The sequence below is a fragment of the Mastigoproctus giganteus genome, chromosome 4 (assembly GCF_048544385.1).
Source record: "Mastigoproctus giganteus isolate SK-2022 chromosome 4, ASM4854438v1, whole genome shotgun sequence".
NCBI lineage: Eukaryota > Metazoa > Arthropoda > Arachnida > Uropygi > Thelyphonidae > Mastigoproctus > Mastigoproctus giganteus.
In genome coordinates this window covers 148,823,177-148,848,711 of record NC_143578.1, presented here as the reverse complement: position 1 = coordinate 148,848,711, position 25,535 = coordinate 148,823,177, and the positions used below count along the sequence as shown (strand labels likewise).

At 38.4% G+C, this 25,535-nt stretch overlaps 1 protein-coding gene across 1 annotated transcript in view; it reads left to right on the top strand.

The window, feature by feature from the left end:
- The window catches only part of LOC150087120 (twitchin-like), a 3,511,780-nt gene that overhangs the window by 2,013,845 nt on the left and 1,472,400 nt on the right, over window positions 1-25,535 (top strand). Inside the window, 2 exon segments of the mRNA XM_090372971.1 lie at window positions 1,804-2,100; window positions 24,361-24,663. Of these exon segments, the coding sequence (XP_090229097.1) occupies window positions 1,804-2,100; window positions 24,361-24,663 (600 nt within the window).

The window sequence follows — 25,535 nt, the reverse complement described above, 5'->3', positions numbered from 1 at the left end:
GCTTATAGTTATTTAACTAAATTTGTGTTTATCACTGTATTGTTAAGATATTTGCTATATGAAACTTTATAACTATTTTTAGAATTTTAAATTACTTAATTGGACCCCTGTTTAACGAACTCCTTTATAGCTAATTTTTCTATTAGGGAATTTTTTGAATTCCCCTTGATTATTACATTTAAAATAGTTTCCATTGAGCAAAGACAATTTTCATATAACTAACAGATTAGGAGAGACTTAAGGGTATGCACTGTTTGCACTTCTAGCCTTCAGGCTTTAGGCAATTAGTGCTGCTGCTAAGCATGAATTAAGAGAGCTAAAGCGATTACCATTCTACAACTTAGTGTTACTCGTAAAACTTATCTGACCACCTGTCCCACATACCAAGAAGTTGCACTAGTGAACAGAGAGCAGATCAAGGGGTATTCCCAAATTCTCTAATAGGGTGCTACTGTAAGCACCCTGTTAGAAAATTAGGAGAGAGAAAATATCTGTTGAAAAGCAGTCGTAGGTTTTACTAGAGGAGGTGTCTGTCTCTAATGACATCACAATTACTTTGGCGCCATGAGGTGGAATTCAAAAATCTTTCCATACTGCAAACAAAAACAAGTGATGAACACTTTCTCGAACAATACTTGAAGGCTTCATAGAATGGACTGTCCTCATAATGGTATGTTATCTGAATTGAGAACTTTATTATTACTAAAGGTCTGAGCATTGATATTGTCTCTTTAGTATTCAAATAAAAGACTTTCATTTGTTAAAACTGTCTTTAATGAGGATTTTCAAATTTTAACCAGAATAATAAGAACATTATAATTACAGATTGTGAATTACAATGTTTACCTTATAATTTTCAAGCGTGGGTATTTATTTTCAAACTTTAACCACAGTTGGGAAATTCCATTTAACTTTTAATTTCTCCTTAGAATTTAAAAATTCATCTCTTTGAAATTAAATTAATTAAAAACATTATAATTTCACATAATATTCCCATTTTGGATACCTACCCATAAAGTTCATAGACCTTTGTTTGAATCCAACCAAAAGAAAAAATTTTTATGAAAAAAACGTGTGGTGCCATCCAGCAGCAAAATTTAAAATAATAATAAAAAAAATAAATAACGAAGTTCAACCTGCGCAAAGGATCATGGGAAACAAAAAGAAATTAATAGGAGTGCAACCTGTGCATGCAGAGGATTATGGGAAACAGCCATCAGAAAAACTATTGTAGCATGAAGTAGCAGTGGAGAGTCGTGTGGTTGCACAAGCCGACCGGGCTAGCCAGGTGGGTAAAGTGCCTGCCTGGCAACCCAAAGGTCACAGGTTCGAATCCCGCCTCAGGCTTGGATCACAGTAAAATGCAAAAACTTTGGGAGGTGCATTATGGCTGCAGAAGCTGATGCGCCAACAACTAACAAAAAAAAAAAAAAAGTGGTTGCACAAAGGATTATGGAAAGCAGCCAACAGCCCCTGGCAGTGAAAACACACCAGAGTCTGGGAGAGGCGAGTCGTGATCAATGACATCAACTGTGCAAAAGGATCCTGGGAGGTAGATGACACTGCCTAGCAGTGGGGGCCTCAATTAAAATCTGTTCAAATCGCCAGTACTCCTACTTTCTTTTAGAGGGCCGGTAGTTAAAAATTTACTAGCACACCCTTGAATATGCCCACCATTATAGAGGGGAGATCTGTTTATACAGTTGGTCCAGTAAATTAAAAAATTGAAAAGGCTATTCACTTATCATGATTGTTGATCATGCTTTTATAGACAATAATCCTATTACTTTATTAATTTTTTAGATGTTCCATTGCCACCTACAAATTTGCAGATCACAGGCATTTCTAAGGACAGCTGTACAGTTTCATGGAAACCGCCAAGTGATGATGGTGGGTCTGAAATTATGCATTACGTTGTTGAAAAAAAAGATGCTGATTCTGGACATTGGCTTCCTGTTGGAGAGACAATCAACACAAGTATTCATGCTGATAAATTAATTGAACTACACGATTACACATTCCGTGTTAAAGCTGTGAACAGAGAGGGCAGCTCTACATGGCTAGTAGCAAGAGAAAGTATAGTGGCTAAAAATCCATTTGGTAATGACATTCTTCTTTTATATTTTCCTTTACAAATATCTAAATAATATTTTAATGTACATTTTTTGCTCATTTATTTCTGCTGGGAAAGAAGGAAATGGTTTAAATGAATTATTGTAAATGATCTGTATTCCCGATTTTAATATAAAAATAATAAACTGCTATATTCTATTTCCAGAAGGTATACACATGAAAATTTAAATTTCTGTTCTGAATATGTTTTTTTTTTTTTCTTTTTTTTTCTAAATTAGAAGTCCACATCAGTGAGAGAGAGTAAGAGATGTCTTTTACAATGCCCATGACTTAAATTGCATAACATGAACTGCCGTTAGCCTGAATCAATGCCAACCATTTAAGTAACAAGCCATCCTCACTTCCTGGACTGACGGCGCCTCCATAGCCAGGTGGGAAGGAGCAGCAGTGCGTAGCACACACTTCTTGATTAGACTGGGGTTCAAGCCCGTCACCACCAAATACGGAGGATGCGGCAAGGTCAGGGAATGACCACCGCATATCCCGGAGCAATATGGCCTTAGTTGCTAATGCTCCTAAAAAAAAAAAAATAATAATAATAAAAAAACAAATCCTGGACTGACATGGGCAAAGGATTGTGCTGATGAATCTGCCTTTCCAGCCCATATGGCAATGGGTGTCAAGCATTTTGTGGCCAAGTGATCTAGTGCATTCTCTGAGGTGATCTCCAAAGTGTTATCCTGGAAAGGATAACTCTTGTTAGTTTAAAAGTTTTTTAGTTTTTTGTTATAGAGTACACCAAACTTCACGCTCACAAGGAGTAAGTAAATCAATTAAAAAAGGTGAGACTTTCCCCTTTTATTTTTCTTATAAACTAACCCAAATAACCTGACACTGCTTGCGGCATTACTTGTCTCCCCATGATGGGACCAATAACCAGTGGAAAAACCAACCGTGATGCCCAACAGAAGTATACAAATTTGAAAATTTCCTCAACTTGGTCTATTGTGATTGTTTGCTGATGATAATAGCAAATTTGACTTTGACTACACACAATCAGATCCCAGATGGGAAAAAAAAAACCCACTGTATCAGCAGGGCTGACCAACTTTCCTTCTTATGCATTTCCTATGCACCTTCCTGTCAGTAATCTCCATTTTTCATTCAGAAATTTTGGTAAATGTGGCAGGGCTACTGAAAACAACAAAACATCAGCATCACAGACATTTTAGTAGAAGTTATACAATCAAGAACCATTAATGAGACTCTCAACTTATAATGGAATTCTTGTCAGAGAAATATTATATTAGCATTCTATACACCATAGCTATTGGCCCTGGGTGCCAAACGTTTCCATGGCTAAGCGATTCTTGTGTGTTTAAAGAGCGTTTTTCTCTCCTACGACCAAGTTTTCTGAGTTTTCTCCCTTTCTTAGTAACCTTTCCTGTTAAGTGGCTCTACTTTCTTAAAAGCACAGAGAAGAGAACCAAGAAGAAGGAAAGTACCTTTTTTCTTTAATTTAACTAATTGTACTAACTGTACTAACCTCTATGCTTGGCCACCAAGTGTCTCTTGCCTCCCCATGGTGGGGGCCAGTAACCTAGGTGGTAAAGATAAACCCCCAGGGCCAAAAGGTTTCATCATGGATACAAGCAGTTATCCACCTTTAGCACCTTCAAGCTCAAGACCAAAAACTACTGATATCGGCCATGACTCCAGTCAACTGAAAAGACTTCGAAGAGAAGCAGTGTCATAATGATCTACCAAATTTCCTGGTGATACATTCTCTATCCACCCAACCTGTGGGCAAGTTATCACCATTCTTAATTCAAAAATATTTGGAATCAATTGCTGGATCAACAAAAATGGCGAAAAGACTGCAATCTGGAACCCTCCTGATTGAACAGTCACCTCAAAAAATTTAGAGCAGCTGTTAAAGACAACATTTGGTGGATTTCCAGTATCAATTACTCCCCACCAAACCTTAAATTCATCAAAATGTGTCATCAGCAAGTGGGACCTAATTACAGTCTCTGGAGAAGATCTATTCCAGGAATTCAACAGTCAAAAAATAATAAATGTAAAGCAAATCGTGAATAAAAAGATGGAAATCTCACTCCAACTCCATCATTTTAAACATTCAGCACTCTAAACTTAATTAAAGCTGGATGTTTAAACTGTCAGATCAGATTCAACCTTGCATTCCGAATTCCATTTGTTGCTTTAAACATCAGAAATATGGTCATTCCCAGCAGGCGTGTCAAGGTGACACCCTATGTCCAATCTATGGATCTAAGGAACATACTCAAGCAGATTGCTCAATCACAACCCCTGTTTGTTCAAACTGCAAAGGAAGCCACCCAGCTTTTTTCAAAGCTTATGAACTATAGGTAACAGGAAAGGAAATTCAGAAATACAAAATAAAGTCACATTTCCTGAGGCACGTAGGCATGTTATGTTGAGCATGCCTAGTATTCGTTATTATGCAGCTCACACTTGAAACTTTGTTTCTACTGCAGCACAAATGGATGTATCAGTGCCACCTAACACCTCTCAAGCAAACTAGCTTAAATCTATACTTTCAACCTCTAAAAAAGGTAATGCTCCAAAGGAAACTAGTGAGGCTACAAATACCCCAGTTAGCATCCCTGTTGATGCTAACTGGGGTATTTCTCCATTGGTCCCAGTTGACAAAGAACAATTAAAATCTAACTCAGGTTAAAAAAAAAAATGGAATCTCCCACCAATAGTATGGATGTAGATGGGTTTTTAGATAATGATGAGCCCATTTTAGAACTCCATGCAAAAGGAGCATCCACGAATTCTGGACACTCCTTTTTCCCCAAAAAAAAAGATAAAATAAAACAAGACTGACAGAAATGGTCCACTTTCAAAAAAAAGTCAGACCAATATGCAAAAACTAAGCCTAAATAATGTCTTATATCATACAGCGGAACTGCTGTGTACTAAACAGCAATTCTTACGACTTAAGAGCTTTGCTAATTCAATCCAATCCGATAGGAGTATGTCTTCAGAAAACTTTCTTATCGTCACAAGTTTTACCTAAATTTACAAATTACACAATGCATAGAAAAGACAGGATCTCATAGTCTCTTGCTCATGGAGTTGTTGTTGTTGAGTTTAACAACACAGAGGCTGCTGGGGCCATATTGTGTCTTTCTAATGGTGAATATGATTTAGGATATCATATTCACCATTAGGAAATGGTGAATATGATATCCTAATTTAGGAAAGATTTAGGAAAGTAAATAGTTCCTTTTTGTTAGGATCATCTCCCAGAATCTGAATAAATTTGCTGATGACTGCATATTAGAAATTGACTTAAAGATGTCTAAGCGGATGGTTTGAAAGTGGGGACAGTCCACTAGCAAATGGCGAATGGTCAGTTGAACTTGGCATGATGTGCATTGGGGAGCACTGTCATTATTTAATAGATACAGGTTAGTGAGGTGAGTATGCCCAATCCATAGCCTTCCTAAAATTGTTTCTTCTCGTCTATTTTTCCGGAAACTGGAGAGCCACAGCTTTGGTTCTGGTTTTATTTGGTATAGTTTGTTTTCTGAATAACCTCTCCAGATCAGTGACCAGCTATTGTAACATGCTTTACGAATGATATGTTTGAAATCGGAGTACGGAACTTGACAATTCTGTAAAATAATGGTATCTGGTTGTTTGGCTGCAAGATCTGCTCTTTCATTTCCTGCTATACCCGAATGCCCTGGTATCCAGCAGAATGTCACAGTTTGGTTTGACTCATTGCACACAAGTAATTTAGAATGGATTTGTTTGAAAACAGGGTGAGAGGAGGTGGTATTACTATTTTTGGCAGAGACAGCACTGAGTGAGTCAGTGTATATTAAGGCAGAAGAAATTAGAAGTTGAGTAATGTGATCTAGAGCCAAGTTAATAGCATAAAGCTCTGCAGTGAAGATACTGCATTCTACAGGTATTGAGATAGAAGTAGTGAATGAAGGGAAGATTGCCGCAGTGCCTACTTGGGTCTCAGTTTTTGATCCATCTGTATAGATCTTACAGGCCTGTGAATTAGAAGCAGAATGAGTTTCATGTAACTGTGCGATATTGAAGGGCGACAAGGTGTTCTTTTCCCACTGTTGGAAATAGTCATCATAAATTGCAGGGATATTTGTCCACGGTGGATCAGGCGGTGTCATGTCCCGATATATATTGCCGATTTCTATATTCCACGATTGAGTTAGTTCTTTAAGTCTAAGTGCAGCAGGTTTGTTTTCATTTGGTTTACTGTTGAAAAATGACTCCCATTCGGTATTTTACAGACATCTCCAATTATGCTCGTGAAATCAAATATACCCTCTAAGCACATTCACTTACAAACTAGTCTAGAAGCCGTGGCAGTGCATTTGGTATATCAGTAACCCTTGCTTCTGTATATATTCCACCATCTCAACCATTTTCCAATACAGAACTTGATAAACTTATTATGCAACTGCCATCTGCCTTTTTGGTGACTTCAATGAACACCATCCATTATTAGGGTTGCTTACAATTGATTGAAACATTCATGAATAATAACAATTTAATTATACTAAACTCTGGATCTCCCACCTATATTCACCTACCTACAGGATCTACCTCTACAATAAACTTATCAACTGCTCACCATCAATTTTTCGAAGTATGACATGGTCTGTGATAAATGATCCTCTAAACAGAGATCACTTTCCAATCATTTGCTCATTACAAACACCGGTAACTCCACCTGGAAGTTCAACAAGGCAAACTGGGACAGCTACTCTACCCAGGTCCAGTTATACAGAAGTTATGTTCAACAGCAACCCATTGACAATGTAACTACTTACATTACCAGTCAGTTACTGACTGCAGCTAAAGATTCCATTCTGAAATCACCTTTCCAAGTGCTGCCACAATAACAACTGGTGGAATACATGTTGCTCTGATGCCAACTGCAAGAAAAAACTGTGCTTGGAACAACTTCCTCAAGTGTCCTACCACCACTAATCTAATCTAATATAATCAAAATAAAAGACTTAAAGCCAAAGCAAAGCAGATTAGGTGAAAGCCAAATATGACTCCTGGATTGCATTTTCCTTGACTATAAACAAAGACACTGACCCATGGTTAATCTGGAGTTGAATACAAATGCTAAATGCAAAATTCTTTTGACTACCATCTCCAATACTCTGCTGGAATAGGAAAGATTTGTCTTCACCTAAAGAAATTGCTAATGTGTTAGCAGAATCATTCCCTTCAATATCTGCTTCTGCTTCCTACTGTGTCTACTTTCAGCACATAAAAGCTGATGCAGAATGCCACAAAATTAACTTCTCCACACATCTCTCAATTCCATACAACCAACCTTTTAATTTAACAGAACTTAAGGAATCTTAAAATAAATCTTCTATAGTGCTGCCAGTACAGATAACATTCACTACATTATGCTAAAATAATTACTTGTAGAGGACTTATGCACTCTACTAATTTTCTATAACCGGATCTTCTCAGAAAATTTATCGTCTTTCTTGGTGCCATTCTTTCGTTCTTGCCATTCTAAAACCAGACAAAGACCTTTCTTTTGTTCAAAATTATAAATGAATATCTCTTACAACCTACATGGGAAAAATTTTGAGAGAATGGTACATATGAGGCTTACATGGATCTTAGAAACAGAGAATCTTTTTATCAGATCATCAGTATGGTTTTCGTAAGAGCAGATCCATTCTCATTGTCCTGTTCAAAACTGAATCCCATATTCGCAATGCCTTTGTCTTGAAACAACATCTAGTCATGGTCACCTTAGATATTGAAAATGCATTTGACACTACTTGGCTACATGGTATTATTATAGACTTTTACCATCAAGGGCTAATGTATTTAGAATTTTCTACACCACCACCACTCTTTTCAGGTCTGCTATCAAAAACATACTGTCTACATCCCAAAAAGGGGTACCACAGGGATCTATACTCAGTGCAATGTAATTTGCAATTTGAGTCAATAACATAACCCGAGACATCCCCAGAACTGTTGAGGTTTACATGTATTCACCCTCTACTGCCAATTGCAAAGCATGAACCTCATCATATATTAACTCCAGATTACTATAAACAGAATTGAATCTGAGACCCTGAGACCTCACACAATGGATATTGGCTAGAAGAAAAGAAAACTACCACCGCTCACTTTTCTAAGTGATGTGCTCTCAACCCCTATCCTGAACTACAGCTAAACAATAACCCAATACCACTAGTAAACAGCATCAGATTTCTGGGCCTGATATTAGATAATAAGCTCAATTTCCAAGCATATATCAACAAACTACTTATCTAAAACAGTTGAACATACTTCAGTCAGTCTCGTCCATGTCATGGGGAGCTGATCAGCACTCCTTACTTCTCCTCTACAAGTCTCTGATCTGTCCATGCTTATATTAAATTCTATACATTTAAATTCTATACAGTGGGACCAACTGATGATGTTACCAACAGCAAATTCAAAATGGGAAGCATTCAAAGAACTTATCTTGGAAGCTACTAGGCTTTACATACCAACTAAGAAATATTGTTCAAGGTTTAGGCCCAAATGGATGTGAGATGAACTAATGAGACATATGGCAGAGAAGAAAAATGCATGGGATACATACAAATTAACACGTGACACAGAGGCCTGTGATAGATACAAGTTGATCTGTAACCAAGTTACAAAGGAGGTTAGGCAGGTGAAGGCAGATCATGAGAAATATTTGGCAAGGGATGCAAAGAAAAACAGCAAAGAGTTCTTTGCTTATGTAAACTCTAGAAAGAAGGGGATGAATCAGATTGGTCCACTTGATATCGATGGGTCAACTGTTGGTGATACTGCTCAGATAGCTAACAAACTAAATGCATATTTTACATCGACATTCACACATGAGGAGTTATTCAGCGAGGGGAATGCCAGAGGTGTATTCAACTCTGGCAGTAAGCTAGAGAGTCTTGTAATAACTGAGAGTAAAGTGGAGGAGAAATTGTTGAAGATAAAGACAAGAAAGGCACCTGGGGTGGATGGGATCTATCCAATTATATTAAAGGAGGCAGCAAAGGAAGTAAGCAAACTCTTAGCCATAATTATGAGAGCTTCCTTGGACTCAGGGGAGGTACCCACAGACTGGAGATGTGCAAATGTGACCCCAGTTCGCAAAGGAGGATCAAAGGCTGACACAAGTAATTATAGACCTGTTAGTTTAACTTCTGTTCCAGGAAAACTAATGGAGGCACTGGTTAAAGAAGCACTGCAGGATCATCTAGACAAGACTTCAGTTATAGCTCGGACACAGCATGGTTTTGTTAAGGGGAAGTCTTGCCTGACCAATTTGATTGGATACTATGATGCAGTCACAAAAGAACTGGATGCAGGGAATAACTTTGATATTATATACTTGGATCTTAGAAAGGCTTTTGATACTGTTGCACATGGAAGACCGCTGCACAAATTGGAGAAGTGTGGCATTGGAGGCAAATTGCTGCTATGGATAAAGGGGTGGTTGAGGGAGAGAAGACAGAGAGTGGTAATCAATGGACACTGCTCATTGTGGGCTAATGTTATCAGTGGAGTCCCTCAGGGCTCAGTGTTGGGTCCATTATTGTTTTCTGTATTTATAAATGATATTGATGATGGTATATCAAGCTTAATGTCCAAGTTTGCAGACGATACAAAGGTTGGCAGGGTTGTCAAGGACACTACTGACACTATGCTGCTGCAACAGGATCTGGAAAGGTTGAGCAAATGGGCTGAGAGGTGGCAAATGAAGTTTAACATTAACAAATGTAAAGTACTACATATGGGAAACAGCAACCCCAGAGCAATGTATCAACTCTGTGGTACTATACTGACAGTGGTAGAGAATGAAAGGGACCTGGGGGTGGTTGTGCAGGCAGATATGAAGTTCTCTGAGTAGTGCAGATGGGCTGCAAGAGTAGCTCATGGTTTATTGTCAATGATATATAGGAATTTTTCTAGCAGGGATAAGGAGGTGATTATTCCCTTGTATAAGGCAATGGTCAGGCCACACCTTGAGTACTGTATACAGGTCTGGAGGCCTCATTTCATGAAGGATGTAGAGCTGTTGGAACGAGTACAGAGAAGGGCAACAAGATTAGTGAATGGAACAAAGGGGTGCTCTTGTGAAGAAAGGCTTAAGTTTTGCAAATTACAGTGTCTGGAGACTAGGCATGAGCGAGATGATCTGATAGAGGTGTATAAAGCCTTGAATGGTTTGAGCATGCTCAATGCTGATGGGATTCTTCCTCTTGCTCAGAATAATCACCTGAGAGGGCATAAATTCAAATTGAGGAAAGACAGATGTAGGATAGACGTGCAGAAATTTGCCTTTAGCCAGCGGATGGTTGGTTGGTGGAACAGATTTCCATCCCTTGTCATGGAAGTTGATAGCCTAAAGAAGTTTAAGGCTCAGCTGGACAGGTATTTCGAATAAACAGAGTGGTGAAGTAAAAGTGTTTTTTTTTTTTTTTTTTGGCTGATGCTGCATAAGCTTGCTTTCTTGCATCAAATACCTCTACTAATGCTAATGCTAATATTATGTTCTCCTTATACAACTTGACCAAGAGAAGCACATTAGAACAGCCAAATGTCATCCATCACAATACTCTGAGGACAGCCCTGAGAGCTTTCAGCACTTCTCCAGTCCAGTTGAAGCATATGATCTCCCATTACACCTTCGAAGAAAAAGTTTGCTGTCTCATTATGCAGCTAAGGTCTGAAGTCTCCCCTCACATCCTTTGAGTATCTGTATAATACCTGTCAGGATTCCTTTTATGATAATAAGCCAAATGAAAACTGACCTAGGGCAATCAGACTAAGAGAAATACTTCAAACTTGAAATATTTATTTAAGTAAAATTACTCAGGACATGGCTCTTCCTGTTCCGCCCTGGTTTCATGCTCCTACTTCTCATGGTCACTACATTCACCAATGGGAGAAAAATGTTTTATCTTCCTCCAATATCAGACAGTTGCATGCAGCTCTCACTATTCTGAACTACAATGCTTGTACAGGGAGGCGCCTCCGTAGCCAGGTGGGAAGGAGCAGCAGTGCGTAGCACACGCTTCTTGATTAGACCGGGGTTCGAGCCCGTCACCACCAAATACGGAGGATGCGGAAAGGTCATTCAGGGAATGACCACCGCATATCCCGGAGCAATATGGCCTTAGTTGCTAATGCTCCTAAAAACCAAAAATAACAGCTTGTACAGTATACACAGACAGATCAAAAACTGACAATGCAGTAATTGCTGCTGTAGTCTTTCCATAATTCACCGTTACCACTTCATAACCAGCCGAATGCAGTATCTTTACTGCCGAACTATATGCTATGAAGACTGTGAAGACAATCACTTGACCAAATTGTTGAATTTTCCATTTCACGGGCTTTAATCTACACTGACTCTCTCATTGCGGTTTTTGTCATAAAGGAGAATTTCTCTTCCTCTCATCCAACACTGAAATCCCTTCACTGCTAGTTGCTGTCTTGCAGTGAACCCAAACAGTGAGTAATGTTTTGTTGAATCCCAGAATTCCAGGAAATGAGAGTGCCAGTCTTGCTACTAAATAACCTATTCCCACACTCTCTCATCTGTAGATTCCTTATATGGATTACAAACCTATAATTCACAAGGCATGTTACCATAACTGGTTACAGATCTGGCAAAGAAATACCACCAACAAACTTTACCAGATAAAATAAGATCCAAAGTTGTGGCTCTTCGTGTTCAGATGAAACAAATGAGAAGAAGTGGTATTGGCAAGACTGAGAATTGGGCACACTCATCTTACACACCTCTTTTTATCACTGGGAGAAAATTTACCCCAGTGCACTTCCTGTCACACTCAACTTATGGTCCATCATTTCCTGGTAGACTGTCTACTTTACTCATCTGTCCATCTAGTACCTTCCAGTCATTTGCAGATTTAATGAAGATCAGGTTTTATCCAATTTCCTCAGAAATCAGGACAACATAGAAGAACTGTTAATATACTTGAAGCATATTGGCCTACACACATCAATGTAATTAAATAGATATAATGTATTAAATGAACTATGACAGACACAATTTGGCCTCAGTAGCTCTTGTATCATTAAACATCATAACAACAACACCATAGCTATCATCAAAATCAAAGATGAATACATAAATTGTCACATTTAATCATACAAACCAAATCCTATAAAGATACAGAAATTTGGACACTAAGAAATGCCAGGGAACTATTATATATCCACACATTTGGATCAACAGAAAACTTCTTTGAAAACTGCACAAACACAAAGAAAGAATTGGAGAAGGATCATCACATGGTGGTGAACGATAGTGGTAAACAAATTAGTGTTAGGTGAACAATTCATCCAAACTAGGACTCTGGAAGTAATAGTCACTAGAATAGTTCTGGAGTCTCTCCTCATGGTTTTCTCAGTTTACTTGCTACTTCTAATTGACATCTCCCAAAACGATCTTGACAAAATTATTTCGGAACTGTTTCCTTTTTTTCCTAATAGATCACATCAATGTTCATAACCCACTGTGGAGCAGCTCAGGTCTGAACAGGCAAGGCCAAATCACCAAACACATTTTTGTCCATCACAAATCTTTCCATCTTAAATAATGGCTCAAAAACTTGCTTTACTTCCTGTCTATATCTTCTCAGCAGTTGATTTAATAATCTGTCCCCCTTCTTTGATCCTAACCTTAAACTGGGTTGCTGAGAAAAACCCTTTTGGCAGTGGCTGTTATCTGGTAATCGCTACTACAATGACTTTGCACATTTTGAATTTCAACTTAAAATTTTCCAAACTTTGCGCAAGTTGATGCAAAAATTATCTGCTAAGAATCAGTGAACTCAGCAGGAAATCATGCCACAAAGAAAAGTTATACAAACAGCAAACCATTCAAGCCCAGATATATACAAGTGATTCCCACCTTATTTAAAAGTTTGGTGGGTGCAATTAATGCACTGAAGCTAGACAAGAAAATCTGATACTCTCCTTAAACAGGTTTTTATGTCATATTGCATACCATTTATTTATTAATACTTAATACTTATTTATTTATTATGCAATGCAAAATCAAGAAAAAAAAAACATGAATTTAGTTCGCTTCTTCACTAACCCAATCTACCAATCCCAGAGTAGTTTGGCATTGCAGAATATCAGGAAAATAAGTAAATCATCCCTCCAAAATTTTACAATAGTAGTCAAATTTTATAAGTAGTCAAATCTTCAGCAATTGCCAATGCATTGAAAACAGCTTATACCCATGTCCCAGCACAAATATCTTATCCTCCAAATTTTCTACCTATTAAAATAATGAAAATAACCCACTAAATTTTACATTAAAAGGACTTAATCAGATAATGAATGTGCAGCTGAGTGGTCAGAAGTTAGAGTGCAATAGCACATGCTGTTTGAGTGAACTGTTGTCCAGCCCAGTGGACTGCTGAATATGGTTAATGATATTAATGGTTTATTGTAAACTTCTCTGATCTGGTGTCTGTGTCAGAGTATAAACAGAAACCTTTTACAAGAAGAATTATGCACTGTACTTTCTCTTAGCAAAGTGAATGCATTCAGATCTGTAATTAGCATTAGCATTAGTAAAGGCATACGATATGATATTCATGCCAACCAGGCAAGGCCTTCCTCCCTGCAACTTCCATCTGGTAACTTTATTCTTGAGAACTGGCTGAAAGGTGTGACGTCCTCATTTATATATTGGCAGCTCTTTTCGGCACACAGAGCTCAATTTTCTGACTTCTTGAAGGTATATACAAGTAGCTTGAAGTCTTAATTGCCTATGGTGGGGTCTGCTTGAGTTTTCCCTGAAATGCTATCTGCTTCCAGATTCCTCACAAATGTGATATATACACCACACAACTGCATGTAATCAGCTGTGAATCATTAGCATTAGCAGAGTAAAGAAGGCAAGTTATATAGCATCAGCCAAAAAAAAAAAAAAAAAAAAAAAAAAAAAATTCCCGTTTCAAAAATCCATTCACTCCAGATGTTTGTCTAGTTCTGCTTTGAGCTTATTTAAGTTGTTGACCTCCATTACAACAGATGGAAGTTTGTTCCTACTATCAACCACCCATTGGCAAAAGGTGAAGTTCTGCACATCTGTTCTATAATTGTCTTCCTCAATCTGAATTTATGTCCCCTCAGGTAAGTAATTAGCATTAGCATTAGCATTAGTAGAGGCATTTGATGCAAGAAAGCAAGCTTATGCAGCATCAGCCAAAAAAAAAAAAAAAAAAAAAAAAACACTTCCACTTCACCCCTCTGTTCGTTCAAAATACCTGTCCAGCTGAGCCTTAAACTTATTTAGGCTATCAACCTCCACCACAAGGGATGGAAGTCTGTTCCACCAACCAACCACGCGCTGGCTAAAGGCAAATTTCCGCACGTCTATCCTACATCTGTCTTTCCTCAATTTGAATTTATGCCCTCTCAGGTGATTTTTCTGAGCTAGAGGAAGAATCCCATCAGCATTGAGCATGCTTAAACCATTCAAGGCTTTATACACCTCTATCAGATCACCTCGCTGGTGCCTAGTCTCCAGACACTGTAATTTGCAAAACTTAAGCCTTTCTTCGTAAGAGCACCCCTTTGTTCCATTCACTAATCTTGTTGCCCTTCTCTGTACTCGTTCCAGCAGCTCTACATCCTTCTTGAAATGAGGCCTCCAGACCTGTATACAGTACTCTAGGTGTGGCCTGACCATCGCCTTATACAATGGAATAATCACCTCCTTATCCCTGCTGGAAAAATTCCTGTATATCATTGACAATACTCCATGAGCTACTCTTGCAGCCCGTCTGCACTGCTCAGAGAACTTCATATCTGCCTGCACAACCACCCCCAAGTCCCTTTCATTCTCTACCACTGTCAGTGTTGTACCACAGAGTTGATACGTTGCTCTGGGGTTGCTGTTTCCCATGTGTAGTACTTTACATTTGTCAATGTTAAACTTCATTTGCCACCTCTCAGCCCATCTGCTCAACCTTTCCAGATCCTGTTGCAGCAGCATAGTGTCAGTAGTGTCCTTGACAACCCTGCCAACCTTTGTATCGTCTGCAAACTTGGACATTAAGCCCGATATACCATCATCAATATCATTTATAAATACAGAAAACAATAATGGACCCAACACTGAGCCCTGAGGGACTCCACTAATAACATCAGTCCACGATGAGCAGTGTCCATTGATTACCACTCTCTGTCTTCTCCCCCTAAACCACCCCTTTATCCATAGCAGCAATTTGCCTCCAATGTCACACTGCTCCAATTTGTGTAGCAGTCTTCCATGTGCAACAGTATCAAAAGCCTTTCTAAGATCCAAGTATATAATATCAAAGTTATTCCCTGCATCCAGTTCTTTTGTGACTGCATCATAGTATCCAATCAAGTTGGTCAGGCAAGACTTCCCCTTAACAAAACCATGCTGTGTCTGAGCTATAACTGAAGTCTTGTCTAGATGATCCTGCAGTGCTTCTTTAACCAGTGCCTCCATTAATTTTCCTGGAACAGAAGTTAAGCTCACAGGTCTATAATTACTTGTGTCAGCCTTTGATCCTCCTTTGTGAATTGGGGTCACATTTGCACATTTCCAGTCTATGGGTACCTCCCCTGAGTCCAAGGAAGCTCTCATAATTATGGCTAAGGGTTTGCTTACTTCCTTTGCTGCCTCCTTTAATATAACTGGATAGATCCCATCCACCCCGGGTGCCTTTCTTGTGTTTATCTTCAACAGTTTCTCCTCCACTTTACTCCCAGTTATTTCAAGATTCTGTAGCTTACTGCTAGAGTTGAATACACCTCTGGCATTCCCCTCGCTGAATAACTCCTCATGTGTGAATGTCGATGCAAAATATTCATTTAGTTTGTTAGCTACCTGAGCAGGATCATCAACACTTGACCCATCAATATCAAGTGGACCAATCTGATTCATCCCCTTCCTTCTAGAGTTTACATAAGTAAAGAACTCTTTGCTGTTTTTCTTTGCATCCCTTGCCAAGGATTTCTCGTAATCTGCCTTCTCCTGCCTAACCTCCTTTGTAACTTGGTTGCATATCAACTTGTATCTATCATAGGCTTCTGTGTCATGTGTTAATTTGTATGTATCCCATGCATTTTTCTTCTCTGCCATATGCCTCATTAGTTCATCTGACATCCATTTTGGCCTAAACCTTGAACAATATTTCTTAGTTGGTATGTAAAGCCTAGTAGCTTCCAAGATAAGTTCTTTGAATGCTTCCCATTTTGAATTTGCTGTTGGTAACATCATCAGTTGGTCCCACTGTATAGAATTTAAATACTGTCTCAGTCCATTGTAGTCGCCTTTACGGAAGCAATAACCCTTCCCTTTACCCCTAATGGTAGTTACCTCTTTGAGTAAATCCCACTTCAGCACACTGTGATCACTGCCACCTAGTGGTTCATTTATCTGCAGATTCTTAATGCATGAAGAATCACTGCTGATAATCAAATCAAGAGTATTACTCCCTCTAGTTGCCTCCCGAACATGCTGATGTAGAAAACAATCATCCAATAAATCCACAAAAGCCCTGCTAGTGTGTGAGTAACCAGCCCCCAAAATCCAGTCAATCCAGTAATACAATCCAGTAACAAAATCCAGTAATCTGAGCAAGAGGAAGAATCCCATTAGCATTGAGCTTGCTCAAACCATTCAAAGTCTTATACACCTCATTTATATCACCTCGGAGGTGCCTAGGCTCCAGAAGTCGCAGTTAGCAGAACTTAAGCCTTTCTTCATAAGCATACCCCTTTGTTCCACTCACCAATCTCATTGCCCTTCTCTGTACTCATTCCAGGAGCTCTACATTCTTCCTAAAATTAGGCCTCCAGACCTGTATACAGTACTCAATGTGTGGCCTGACCTTTGCCTTATACAAGGGTATAATCACCCCCTTATCCCTGCTAGCAAAATTCCTATATTTCATTGACAAGACACCATAAGCTACTCTTGCAGCCTGTTTGCATTGCTCAGAAAACTTCATATCTGACTGCACAATTACCCCCAGGTCCTTTCTATCCTCCACAACCCTGAGTGTAGTAACAGTCAGTTGATACGTTACTCTGGGGTTACTGCTATGCACTTTCAGTACTTTATGTTTTTCAAGGTTAAACTTCAGTTGCCACCTCTCACCCAATCTACTCAACTTTCCCAGATCCTGTTGTAGTAGCATACTATCATTACTGTTATTATCAACCTTGCCAACCTTCATATTGTCTGCAAACTTAGACATTAGCTCTGATATACCTTCATCATTATCAATAAATACTGAAAACAACAATGGGCCCAGCACCGAACCCTTGAGGGACTCCACCATTGATAACCAATTTCTGTCTTCTCCCACTCAACCATCCTTTTATCCATTGTAGCAACTTGCTCTTAATGCCATACTGCTCCAATTTTTACAGTAGTCTTCCATGTGCCACAGTATCAAAAGCTTTTCTAAGATCCTAGTATATGATATCAAAATTATTTCTTGCATTCGGTTCCTTTGCGACCACATCATAGTATCCAGTCAGATTTGTCAAACAAGACTTCCCCTTAACAAACCCATGCTGGGTCTGAACTATAATTGCTGTCATGTCTAGATGATCCTGCATTGCTTTCTTAACCAGTGACTCCATTATTTTCCCTGGAACAGAAGTTAGACTAACAGTTATTCTGCAATTATTTGTGTCATCATTTGTTCCCCATTTGTGAATTGGGGACACATTTGGGCATCTCCAATCCATGGGGACCTCCACTGAGTCCAAGGAAGCTTTCATAATTATGGCTAAGGATTTGCTTACTTCCTTTGCTGCTTGCTTTAATATAACTGGATAAATACCATCCACTCCAGGTGCCTTTCTTATGTTCAATTTCAACAATTTCTCCTGCACTTTGCTCTCAGTTATTACAAAATCATTTAGCTCCCTGCCAGAGTTTGATAAGCTTCTGGCCTCCACTTCCCTACTGGCCTCCTCATGTGTGAATGTAGATACAAAATACTCATTCAGTTTGCAACTACCTCAACAATTGAACCATCAAGTCAAGTGGACCAATCTGATTCATTGATTTCCTTCTAGAGTTTCATACGTAAAGAAGTCTCTACTGTTTTTCTTTGCACTGTTTGCCAAAGATTCTTGTAATCTGACTTTGCTTGCCTAACGTCTTTTGTGACTAGATTACAGACTATCTTATAGCTACCTAGGCATCTGTGTCTCCTGATAATTTATATCCGTCCCATGCATTTTTTTTTCTCTGCCAAAAGTTTCATTAGGCCATGCGACATCCATTTATTTATTTTGTTCGAAAAGCCTAGTAGCTTCCAAGATTAATTCTTTGAATGTTTCTCATTTAGAATTTGCTGTTGGTAACATCATCAGTTGGTCCCTGTATAAAAGTTACAAAATCTTTGAGCCACTGTAGTCACCTTTACAAAAGCAAAAAACCCTTCCCTCATATAAGGGTGCCTCTGTAGCCAGGTGGGCAAGAGCAGCAGTGCGTAGCACATGCTTCTTGATTAGACCGGGGTTCGAGCCTGTGACCACCAAATACGGAGGATGTGGAAAAGTCAGGGAATGACCACCGCATATCCCCGGAGCAATATGGCCTTAGTTGCTAATGCTCCTAAAAACCAAATACAACAACAACCCTCATATAAGAGCATGCCAAAAGTGTACTCTATATACAGACTTTCTAAGCATATTACAGGCTCTATCAGAGATGAGATGCACTTCACATCTAGTATTGTGCTTGGTACAGCAAAAGCTACACTCTCCCTCTCAGAGTTAAACTGATATTTGCTTTTCCTGGATCTCTAGCTACATTTGAATCACAGACAATGATTTAGGTGATGCAGCAGCCAAATTATCAATGCCTCAGAAACATCCACTTGTTCGTCCTCTATATAGACTGCAAACATGTAATATATAGCAAATTGCCCTCCAATGGAAAGAAACTTGGCATGGGCACTCCACAAATAAGCTAAGCTAAATCAAGCTCATAATTATTCCTTGTCAGGTCTAGCCAGTGCAGAGTTCATCTGGAGATAGTAGTCCTCACTCAGCTCTGCATAGGACATTGTCACTTCATCCATTCCTATCTGCTAAGAGCAGATAATCATTCAGTGTGTAAATATTATGACACCTTTCTAATAGTTCAGCACTTTTAATCCAATGTGCATCTTTTAGTAATGGATGCCATCTTTCTTTTACTCATTTAAGTGAGCTTTATACACTCAAACAGATTTTATCAGACGATGACAGTGGTGTCAGATATATTAATTTATATCATTTAATTTTATGCATTATCTATGACTTCTATTATTATTTTTATATTGCATTTTACGTTAATACTATTTTATATTAATTAATTATATATACATATATATGTATATTTTATAATACCATTTGACTATCATGTAGGTTAGTGAAAATGCATCATTTTAACATAGCTATCTACCAAAGTAGTTGAATTAGTTAATTACATTGGCATCGTTTTGGTTATATCTCATATTGTGAATGCCTTCACAATGAGTTGCCATGGTATTGTACTACCTCAAATAAATAACCAACTCGTTGTGAAGGCATTCACAAAATGAGATATAACCAAAATGATGCAAATGTAATTAATTAAATTAATTATTTTAATTAATTAATTCAACTACTTTGGTAGATAGCTATGTTAAAATGATGCATTTGCACTAACCTACATGATAGTCATTCTACTTCATAGCATGAGGCCTTTGCCCTTAAACACTTTATAGTCTATACCATTTGACTTGATGACTTGATACCATTTGAATGGATGTCTATGGCCTTTGACATCCATTGAAACATCCATAAACACTTAGAGTTCTTGACAGACAACTTATTTAAACCAGTTGTTTTTGGATTCATGCAGAAATTAACTTGTATTGTGCTTTTTAAAGGGTTCAAGTAATCACAGTATATTTTGAGACCATAATTGCTATACTCTTTGCCATAAGAATAATTGTTGTTTTGAGATCATAATTGTTGTACTCTATACCATAAGAATAGGTCAGTAAACAAATATCCCAAATAAAAATATCTGATTAAACCATTGTTTGAGGCTCACTATAGCCTCAATAACTGATATGCCATAAAAACTCAAATCAACCAAATAAAAAAAAAACAAAAAAAAAAAAAACATATGAACCTGATCTTTCAAAGGATGATAGCTGAGTTTCCATTAGGAAATCACACAGGTTATAATCTATTTTGGAATTATCAACCAAAAAAAGAATATACGACTACCATCAAAGCCCAACTATTTTGGAGTCAGTAAAAGTCAATAAACCCTTTAAATTGCATTTTTTTATTCTCATGGCATTTACAAAAGTTATGTTACAGCTGCTTGCACAATTCCTTCTGAATCTTGTGACTTTCAGTCTTTTGGTAGTTGTCTAGACTGTACTTCATTTTGTGCCGAGTCAGGTGTGGCTAGTTATCATCGGCTGTGGCAGTCAGGATAACTGCTAATGGGTGCCGATTTTTGATTACAATTTTCCATAGATTAATTATTTAGCATTAGCATTAGCATTAGTAGAGGCATATGATGCAAGAAAGCAAGCTTATTCAGCATCAGCCAAAAAAAAAAAAAAAACACACACCACTCCCATTTCACCCCTCCGTTCGTTCGAAATACCTGTCCAGTTGAGCTTTAAATTTGTTTAGGCTATCAACTTCAACAACAAGTGATGGAAGTCGGTTCCACCAACCAACCACCCACTGGCCAAAGGCAAATTTCCGCACATCTATCCGACATCCGTCCTTCCTCAATTTGAATTTATGCCCTCTGAGGTGATTATTCTGAGCAAGATGAAGAATCCCACTGGCATTGAGCATGCTCAAACCATTCAAAGCCTTATACACCTCTATCAGATCACCTCGCCGGTGCCTAGTCTCCAGACTCTGTAATTTGCAAAACTTAAGCCTTTCTTCGTAAGAGCAACCCTTCGTTCCGTTCACTAACCTTGTTGCCCTTCTCTGTACACGTTCCAGCAGCTCTACAACCTTCTTGAAATGAGGCCTCCAGACCTGTATACAGTACTCAAGATGTGGCCTAACCATTGCCTTATACAAGGGAATAATCACCTCCTTATCCCTGCTAGTAAAATTCCTGTATATCATTGACAAGACACCATGAGCTACTCTTGCAGCCCGTCTGCACTGCTCAGAGAACTTCATATCTGCCTGCACAATTACCCCCAGGTCCTTTTCATTCTCCACCACTGTCAGTGTAGTACCGCAGAGTTGATACGTTGCTCTGGGGTTACTGTTTCCCATATGTATTACTCTACATTTGTCAATGTTAAACTTCATTTGCCACCTCTCAGCCCATCTGTTCAACCTTTCCAGATCCTGTTGCAGCAGCATAGCGTCAGTAGTGTCTTTAACAACCCTGCCAACCTTTGTATCATCTGCAAACTTGGACATTAAACTTGATATCCCATCATCAATATCATTCATAAACACCGAAAACAACAACGGACCCAACACTGAACCCTGAGGAACTCCACTAATAACATTAGTACACGTTGAGCAGTGTCCATTGATTACCACTCTCTGTCTTCTGGCACTCAACCATCCCCTTATCCATAGCAGCAATTTGCCTCCAATGCCACACTGCTCCAATTTGTGCAGCAGTCTTCCATGTGCAACAGTATCAAAAGCCTTTCTAAGATCCACATATATAATATCAAAGTTATTCCCTGCATCCAGTTCTTTTGTGACTACATCATAGTATCCAATCAAATTGGTCAGGCAAGACCTGCCCTTAACAAAACCATGCTGCATCTGAGCTATAACTGAATTCTTGTCTAGATGATCCTGCAGTGCTTCTTTAACCAGTGCCTCCATTAATTTACCTGGAACAGAAGTTAAACTAACAGGTCTATAATTACTTGTGTCAGCCTTTGATCCTCCTTTGTGAATTGGGGTTACATTTGCACATCTCCAGTTTATGGGTACCTCCCCTGAGGCCAAAGAAGCTCTCATAATTATGGCTAGGGGTTTGCTTACTCCCTTTGCTGCCTCCATTAATATAACTGGATAGATCCCATCCACCCCAGGTGCCTTTTTTATGTTTATCTTCAACAATCTCTCCTCCACTTTCCTCTCAGTTATTACAAAATCATCCAGCTCACTGCCAATGTTTACTTTACCTACATCATTCTCCTTCCTGAATAACTCCTCATGCGTGAATGTAGATGCAAAATACTCGTTTAGATTGTTAGCCACCTGAGCAGGATCCTCAACTGTTGAACCATCAATATCCAGTGGATCAATCTGATTCACTCCTTTCCTTCTTGAGTTTAAATATGTAAAGAACTCTTTTCTGATTTTCTTTGCATCCTTTGCCAAGGATTTTTCGTAGTCTGCCTTTGCCTGCCTAATCTCTGTTGTGACTTGGTTACAGACCAACTTATATCTATCATAGGCTTCCAGGTCACCCATTAATTTGTATGTATCCCATGCATTTTTGTTCTCTGCCACATGTCTCATTAGTTCATCTGACAACCATTTAGGCCTAAACCTTGAACAATATTTCTTAGTTGGTATGTAAAGCCTGGTAGCCTCCAAGATTAGTCCCTTGAATGCTTCCCATTTTGAGTTTGCTGTTGGTAACATCATCAGTTGGTCCCACTGTATAGAATTTAAATACTGTCTCAGACCATCATAGTCGCCTTTACGAAAACAAAAACCCTTCCCTTTACCTCTGATGGTAGTTACCTCCTTGAGTAAATCCCACTTCAACACACTGTGATCACTGCCACCTAGTGGTTAATTTATCTGCAGATTCTTAATGCATGAAGAATCACTACTGATAATCAGATCAAGAGTATTGCTCCCTCTTGTTGCCTCACGAACATGCTGATGTAGAAAACAATCATCCAATTAATCCACAAATACCTTGCTAGTGTGCGAGTGACCAACCCACAAATTCCAGTCAATATCTGGGAAATTAAAATCCCCCATTATAAGACTCTCTGATTTACTGGCCCACTCTATTTCCCTGTACAATATCTTATTATACTCATCAGAGTCATTAGGCCTATAGCACACTCCTACTCTCAATTTTGATTTCCCTATGCTTATGTCACACCAAACTGACTCGACACTGCCCTGTCCATCGATGTCAACTGGCTTCACTTCCTTGGACTTTATGTGTTTCTTAACTAATAGCATAACCCCTCCTCCCCTCCTGTCCTGTCTATCCTTTCTATACACATTGTATTCCCCAAATTCCAGTTCCGCATTACTTATATCTGTGTGACACCACATCTCTGATATCCCAACAATATCTGCCTTTGATGTTTTGAGCAATACCTCAAATTCATCAAATTTATTTACCAAACTCCTAGCATTGGTGTACACGCAGGTATACATGCACCTGTTTCTATTCTTAGCTACCCTAACACAACCCATGTGTTTACTTGTACCGCAATGACTCCCAGCAGTCTCTGATATATCCTGCATCTTGTTTTTCAGGCTTCTGCTCATTTCAATAGAAGCAGTGCAAGAATCACTTCCACCTCTGCCAGTGGCTACTGTTAATCTATTAGTCCTTGTATCCCCCCCAACTAGCAGTTTTCCGATCCACCTAACACTGCCTCGACAGCATCAGCAAATTATTTTCAGAAACAGCCAGCTTTTGGCATACTGAATAAATTATCTCATACCTGGGAATGTAAATGTAATTTTATAAGGTAATTGGTGTCCTTATGCAGTCTGATGAAGTGTTACATACTCAAGTATTCAATATATACTCATTGCAAAAGCTCTGTGGCTTAGAAATAAATTTGGTAAATTGTGGACTTGGTTTGGTAGCCAAGAGACTTTTCAACATGAGTTTCTTAATACCATCATTTACTTATAGCAGCTGAAAGCCTGCTGACCACAAATATTGGATGCACTCTTTGAACAATAAATGCATAGTCAAGGAGTAAGCTGCTAACTGAGTTTTTGTAAGTGTTAAGTTAAATATCATATAAAAATAACTTAAATATAATCATATTTAGAGAGCGAGTTGTTATCATCCAGCAGCACTACTATGAGAAGAGCTACTTTTAAATTTTTTAATTTGCCTGTAAATGAACCCCATATAAGTTCATATTTTCAATTATTCTATAATTATTTTGGAACTAAGCATAGTATAATTTTTTTATAATATTTTTTATTTAGATCCTCCAGACAAGCCATCTCCTCCTGATGTTGTGAACTGGGACAACCATCATATCGATTTAGAATGGAAACCACCTCGTAAAGATGGTGGTGCACCTATCACAGGTTATTCCATCGAAAAAAGGATTAAAGGCACTCAAGTATGGGATGAAGGGGCTCGTGCACCTGGAGATGTCACAAAAGCTAGAGTACCTGATTTGAAAGAAGGAGAAGAATATGAGTTCCGTATAGTTGCTTTTAACAAGGCTGGTGCTAGTGAACCTAGTGATGCTTCTGTACCTGTAGTGGCAAAACCCAGATTTTGTGAGTAATTATACATTAAACTATTTCTTTTATTGCATTTTATATTGCTATGAATTTATTTCATTTTCCTATTTATTTATGAGGCGTTTTCCTATTTATTTATGCAACCATAAAGAAATAATAAGATAAATTTTATTTTTGACTCATTTGGGACAGAAGGCTACTTAAATGGACCACCCTGATTTTTTAGCTAAATTACGGGCACATTCAGACATTTTGATATGTTATAGTGATAATTAACTGTATTTATGAAAGAATTTAGTATGTGCAGTTTTATCTTTCTGAAAAAATATATATTTTTTACTTTCAAAAAATTATTAATAATTTCTTAGAAAACAGAATTACTGTAATATTAGCATTAGCAGAGGCATACGATGCAAGAAAGCAAGCTTATGCAACATCAGCCAAAAACAAAAAAAAAAAACCTCCCATTTCACCTCTTCATTCGTTTCAAATGCCTGTCCAGCTCAACCTTAAATTTATTTAGGCTGTTAGCTTCTACAACAAAAGATGGAAGCATAGCAACCCTTTGTACCCCTCACCAATCTTTTTGCCCTTTTTTGCACTCGTTCTAGACTCTGCATCCTTCCTAAAAAAATGAGGCATCCAGACCTGTGCACAGTACTTTAGGTGTGGCCTGACCATTGCCTTGTATAATGGGATAGGCACTTCCCTGTCCCTGCTAGCAAAATTCGTATATATCATTGACAAGACTCCATGACCTGCACTGGCAACCCAACTGCACTGCTCAGCGAACTGCATATTGGATTACACAATTACCCCCAAAAGGAAGTGGAAAGTGAAAAGGTCTTTTTCACTTTCTACTTCCTTGAGTAGAAAGTGAAACCCAGTACCACACAGTTTGTACCTGT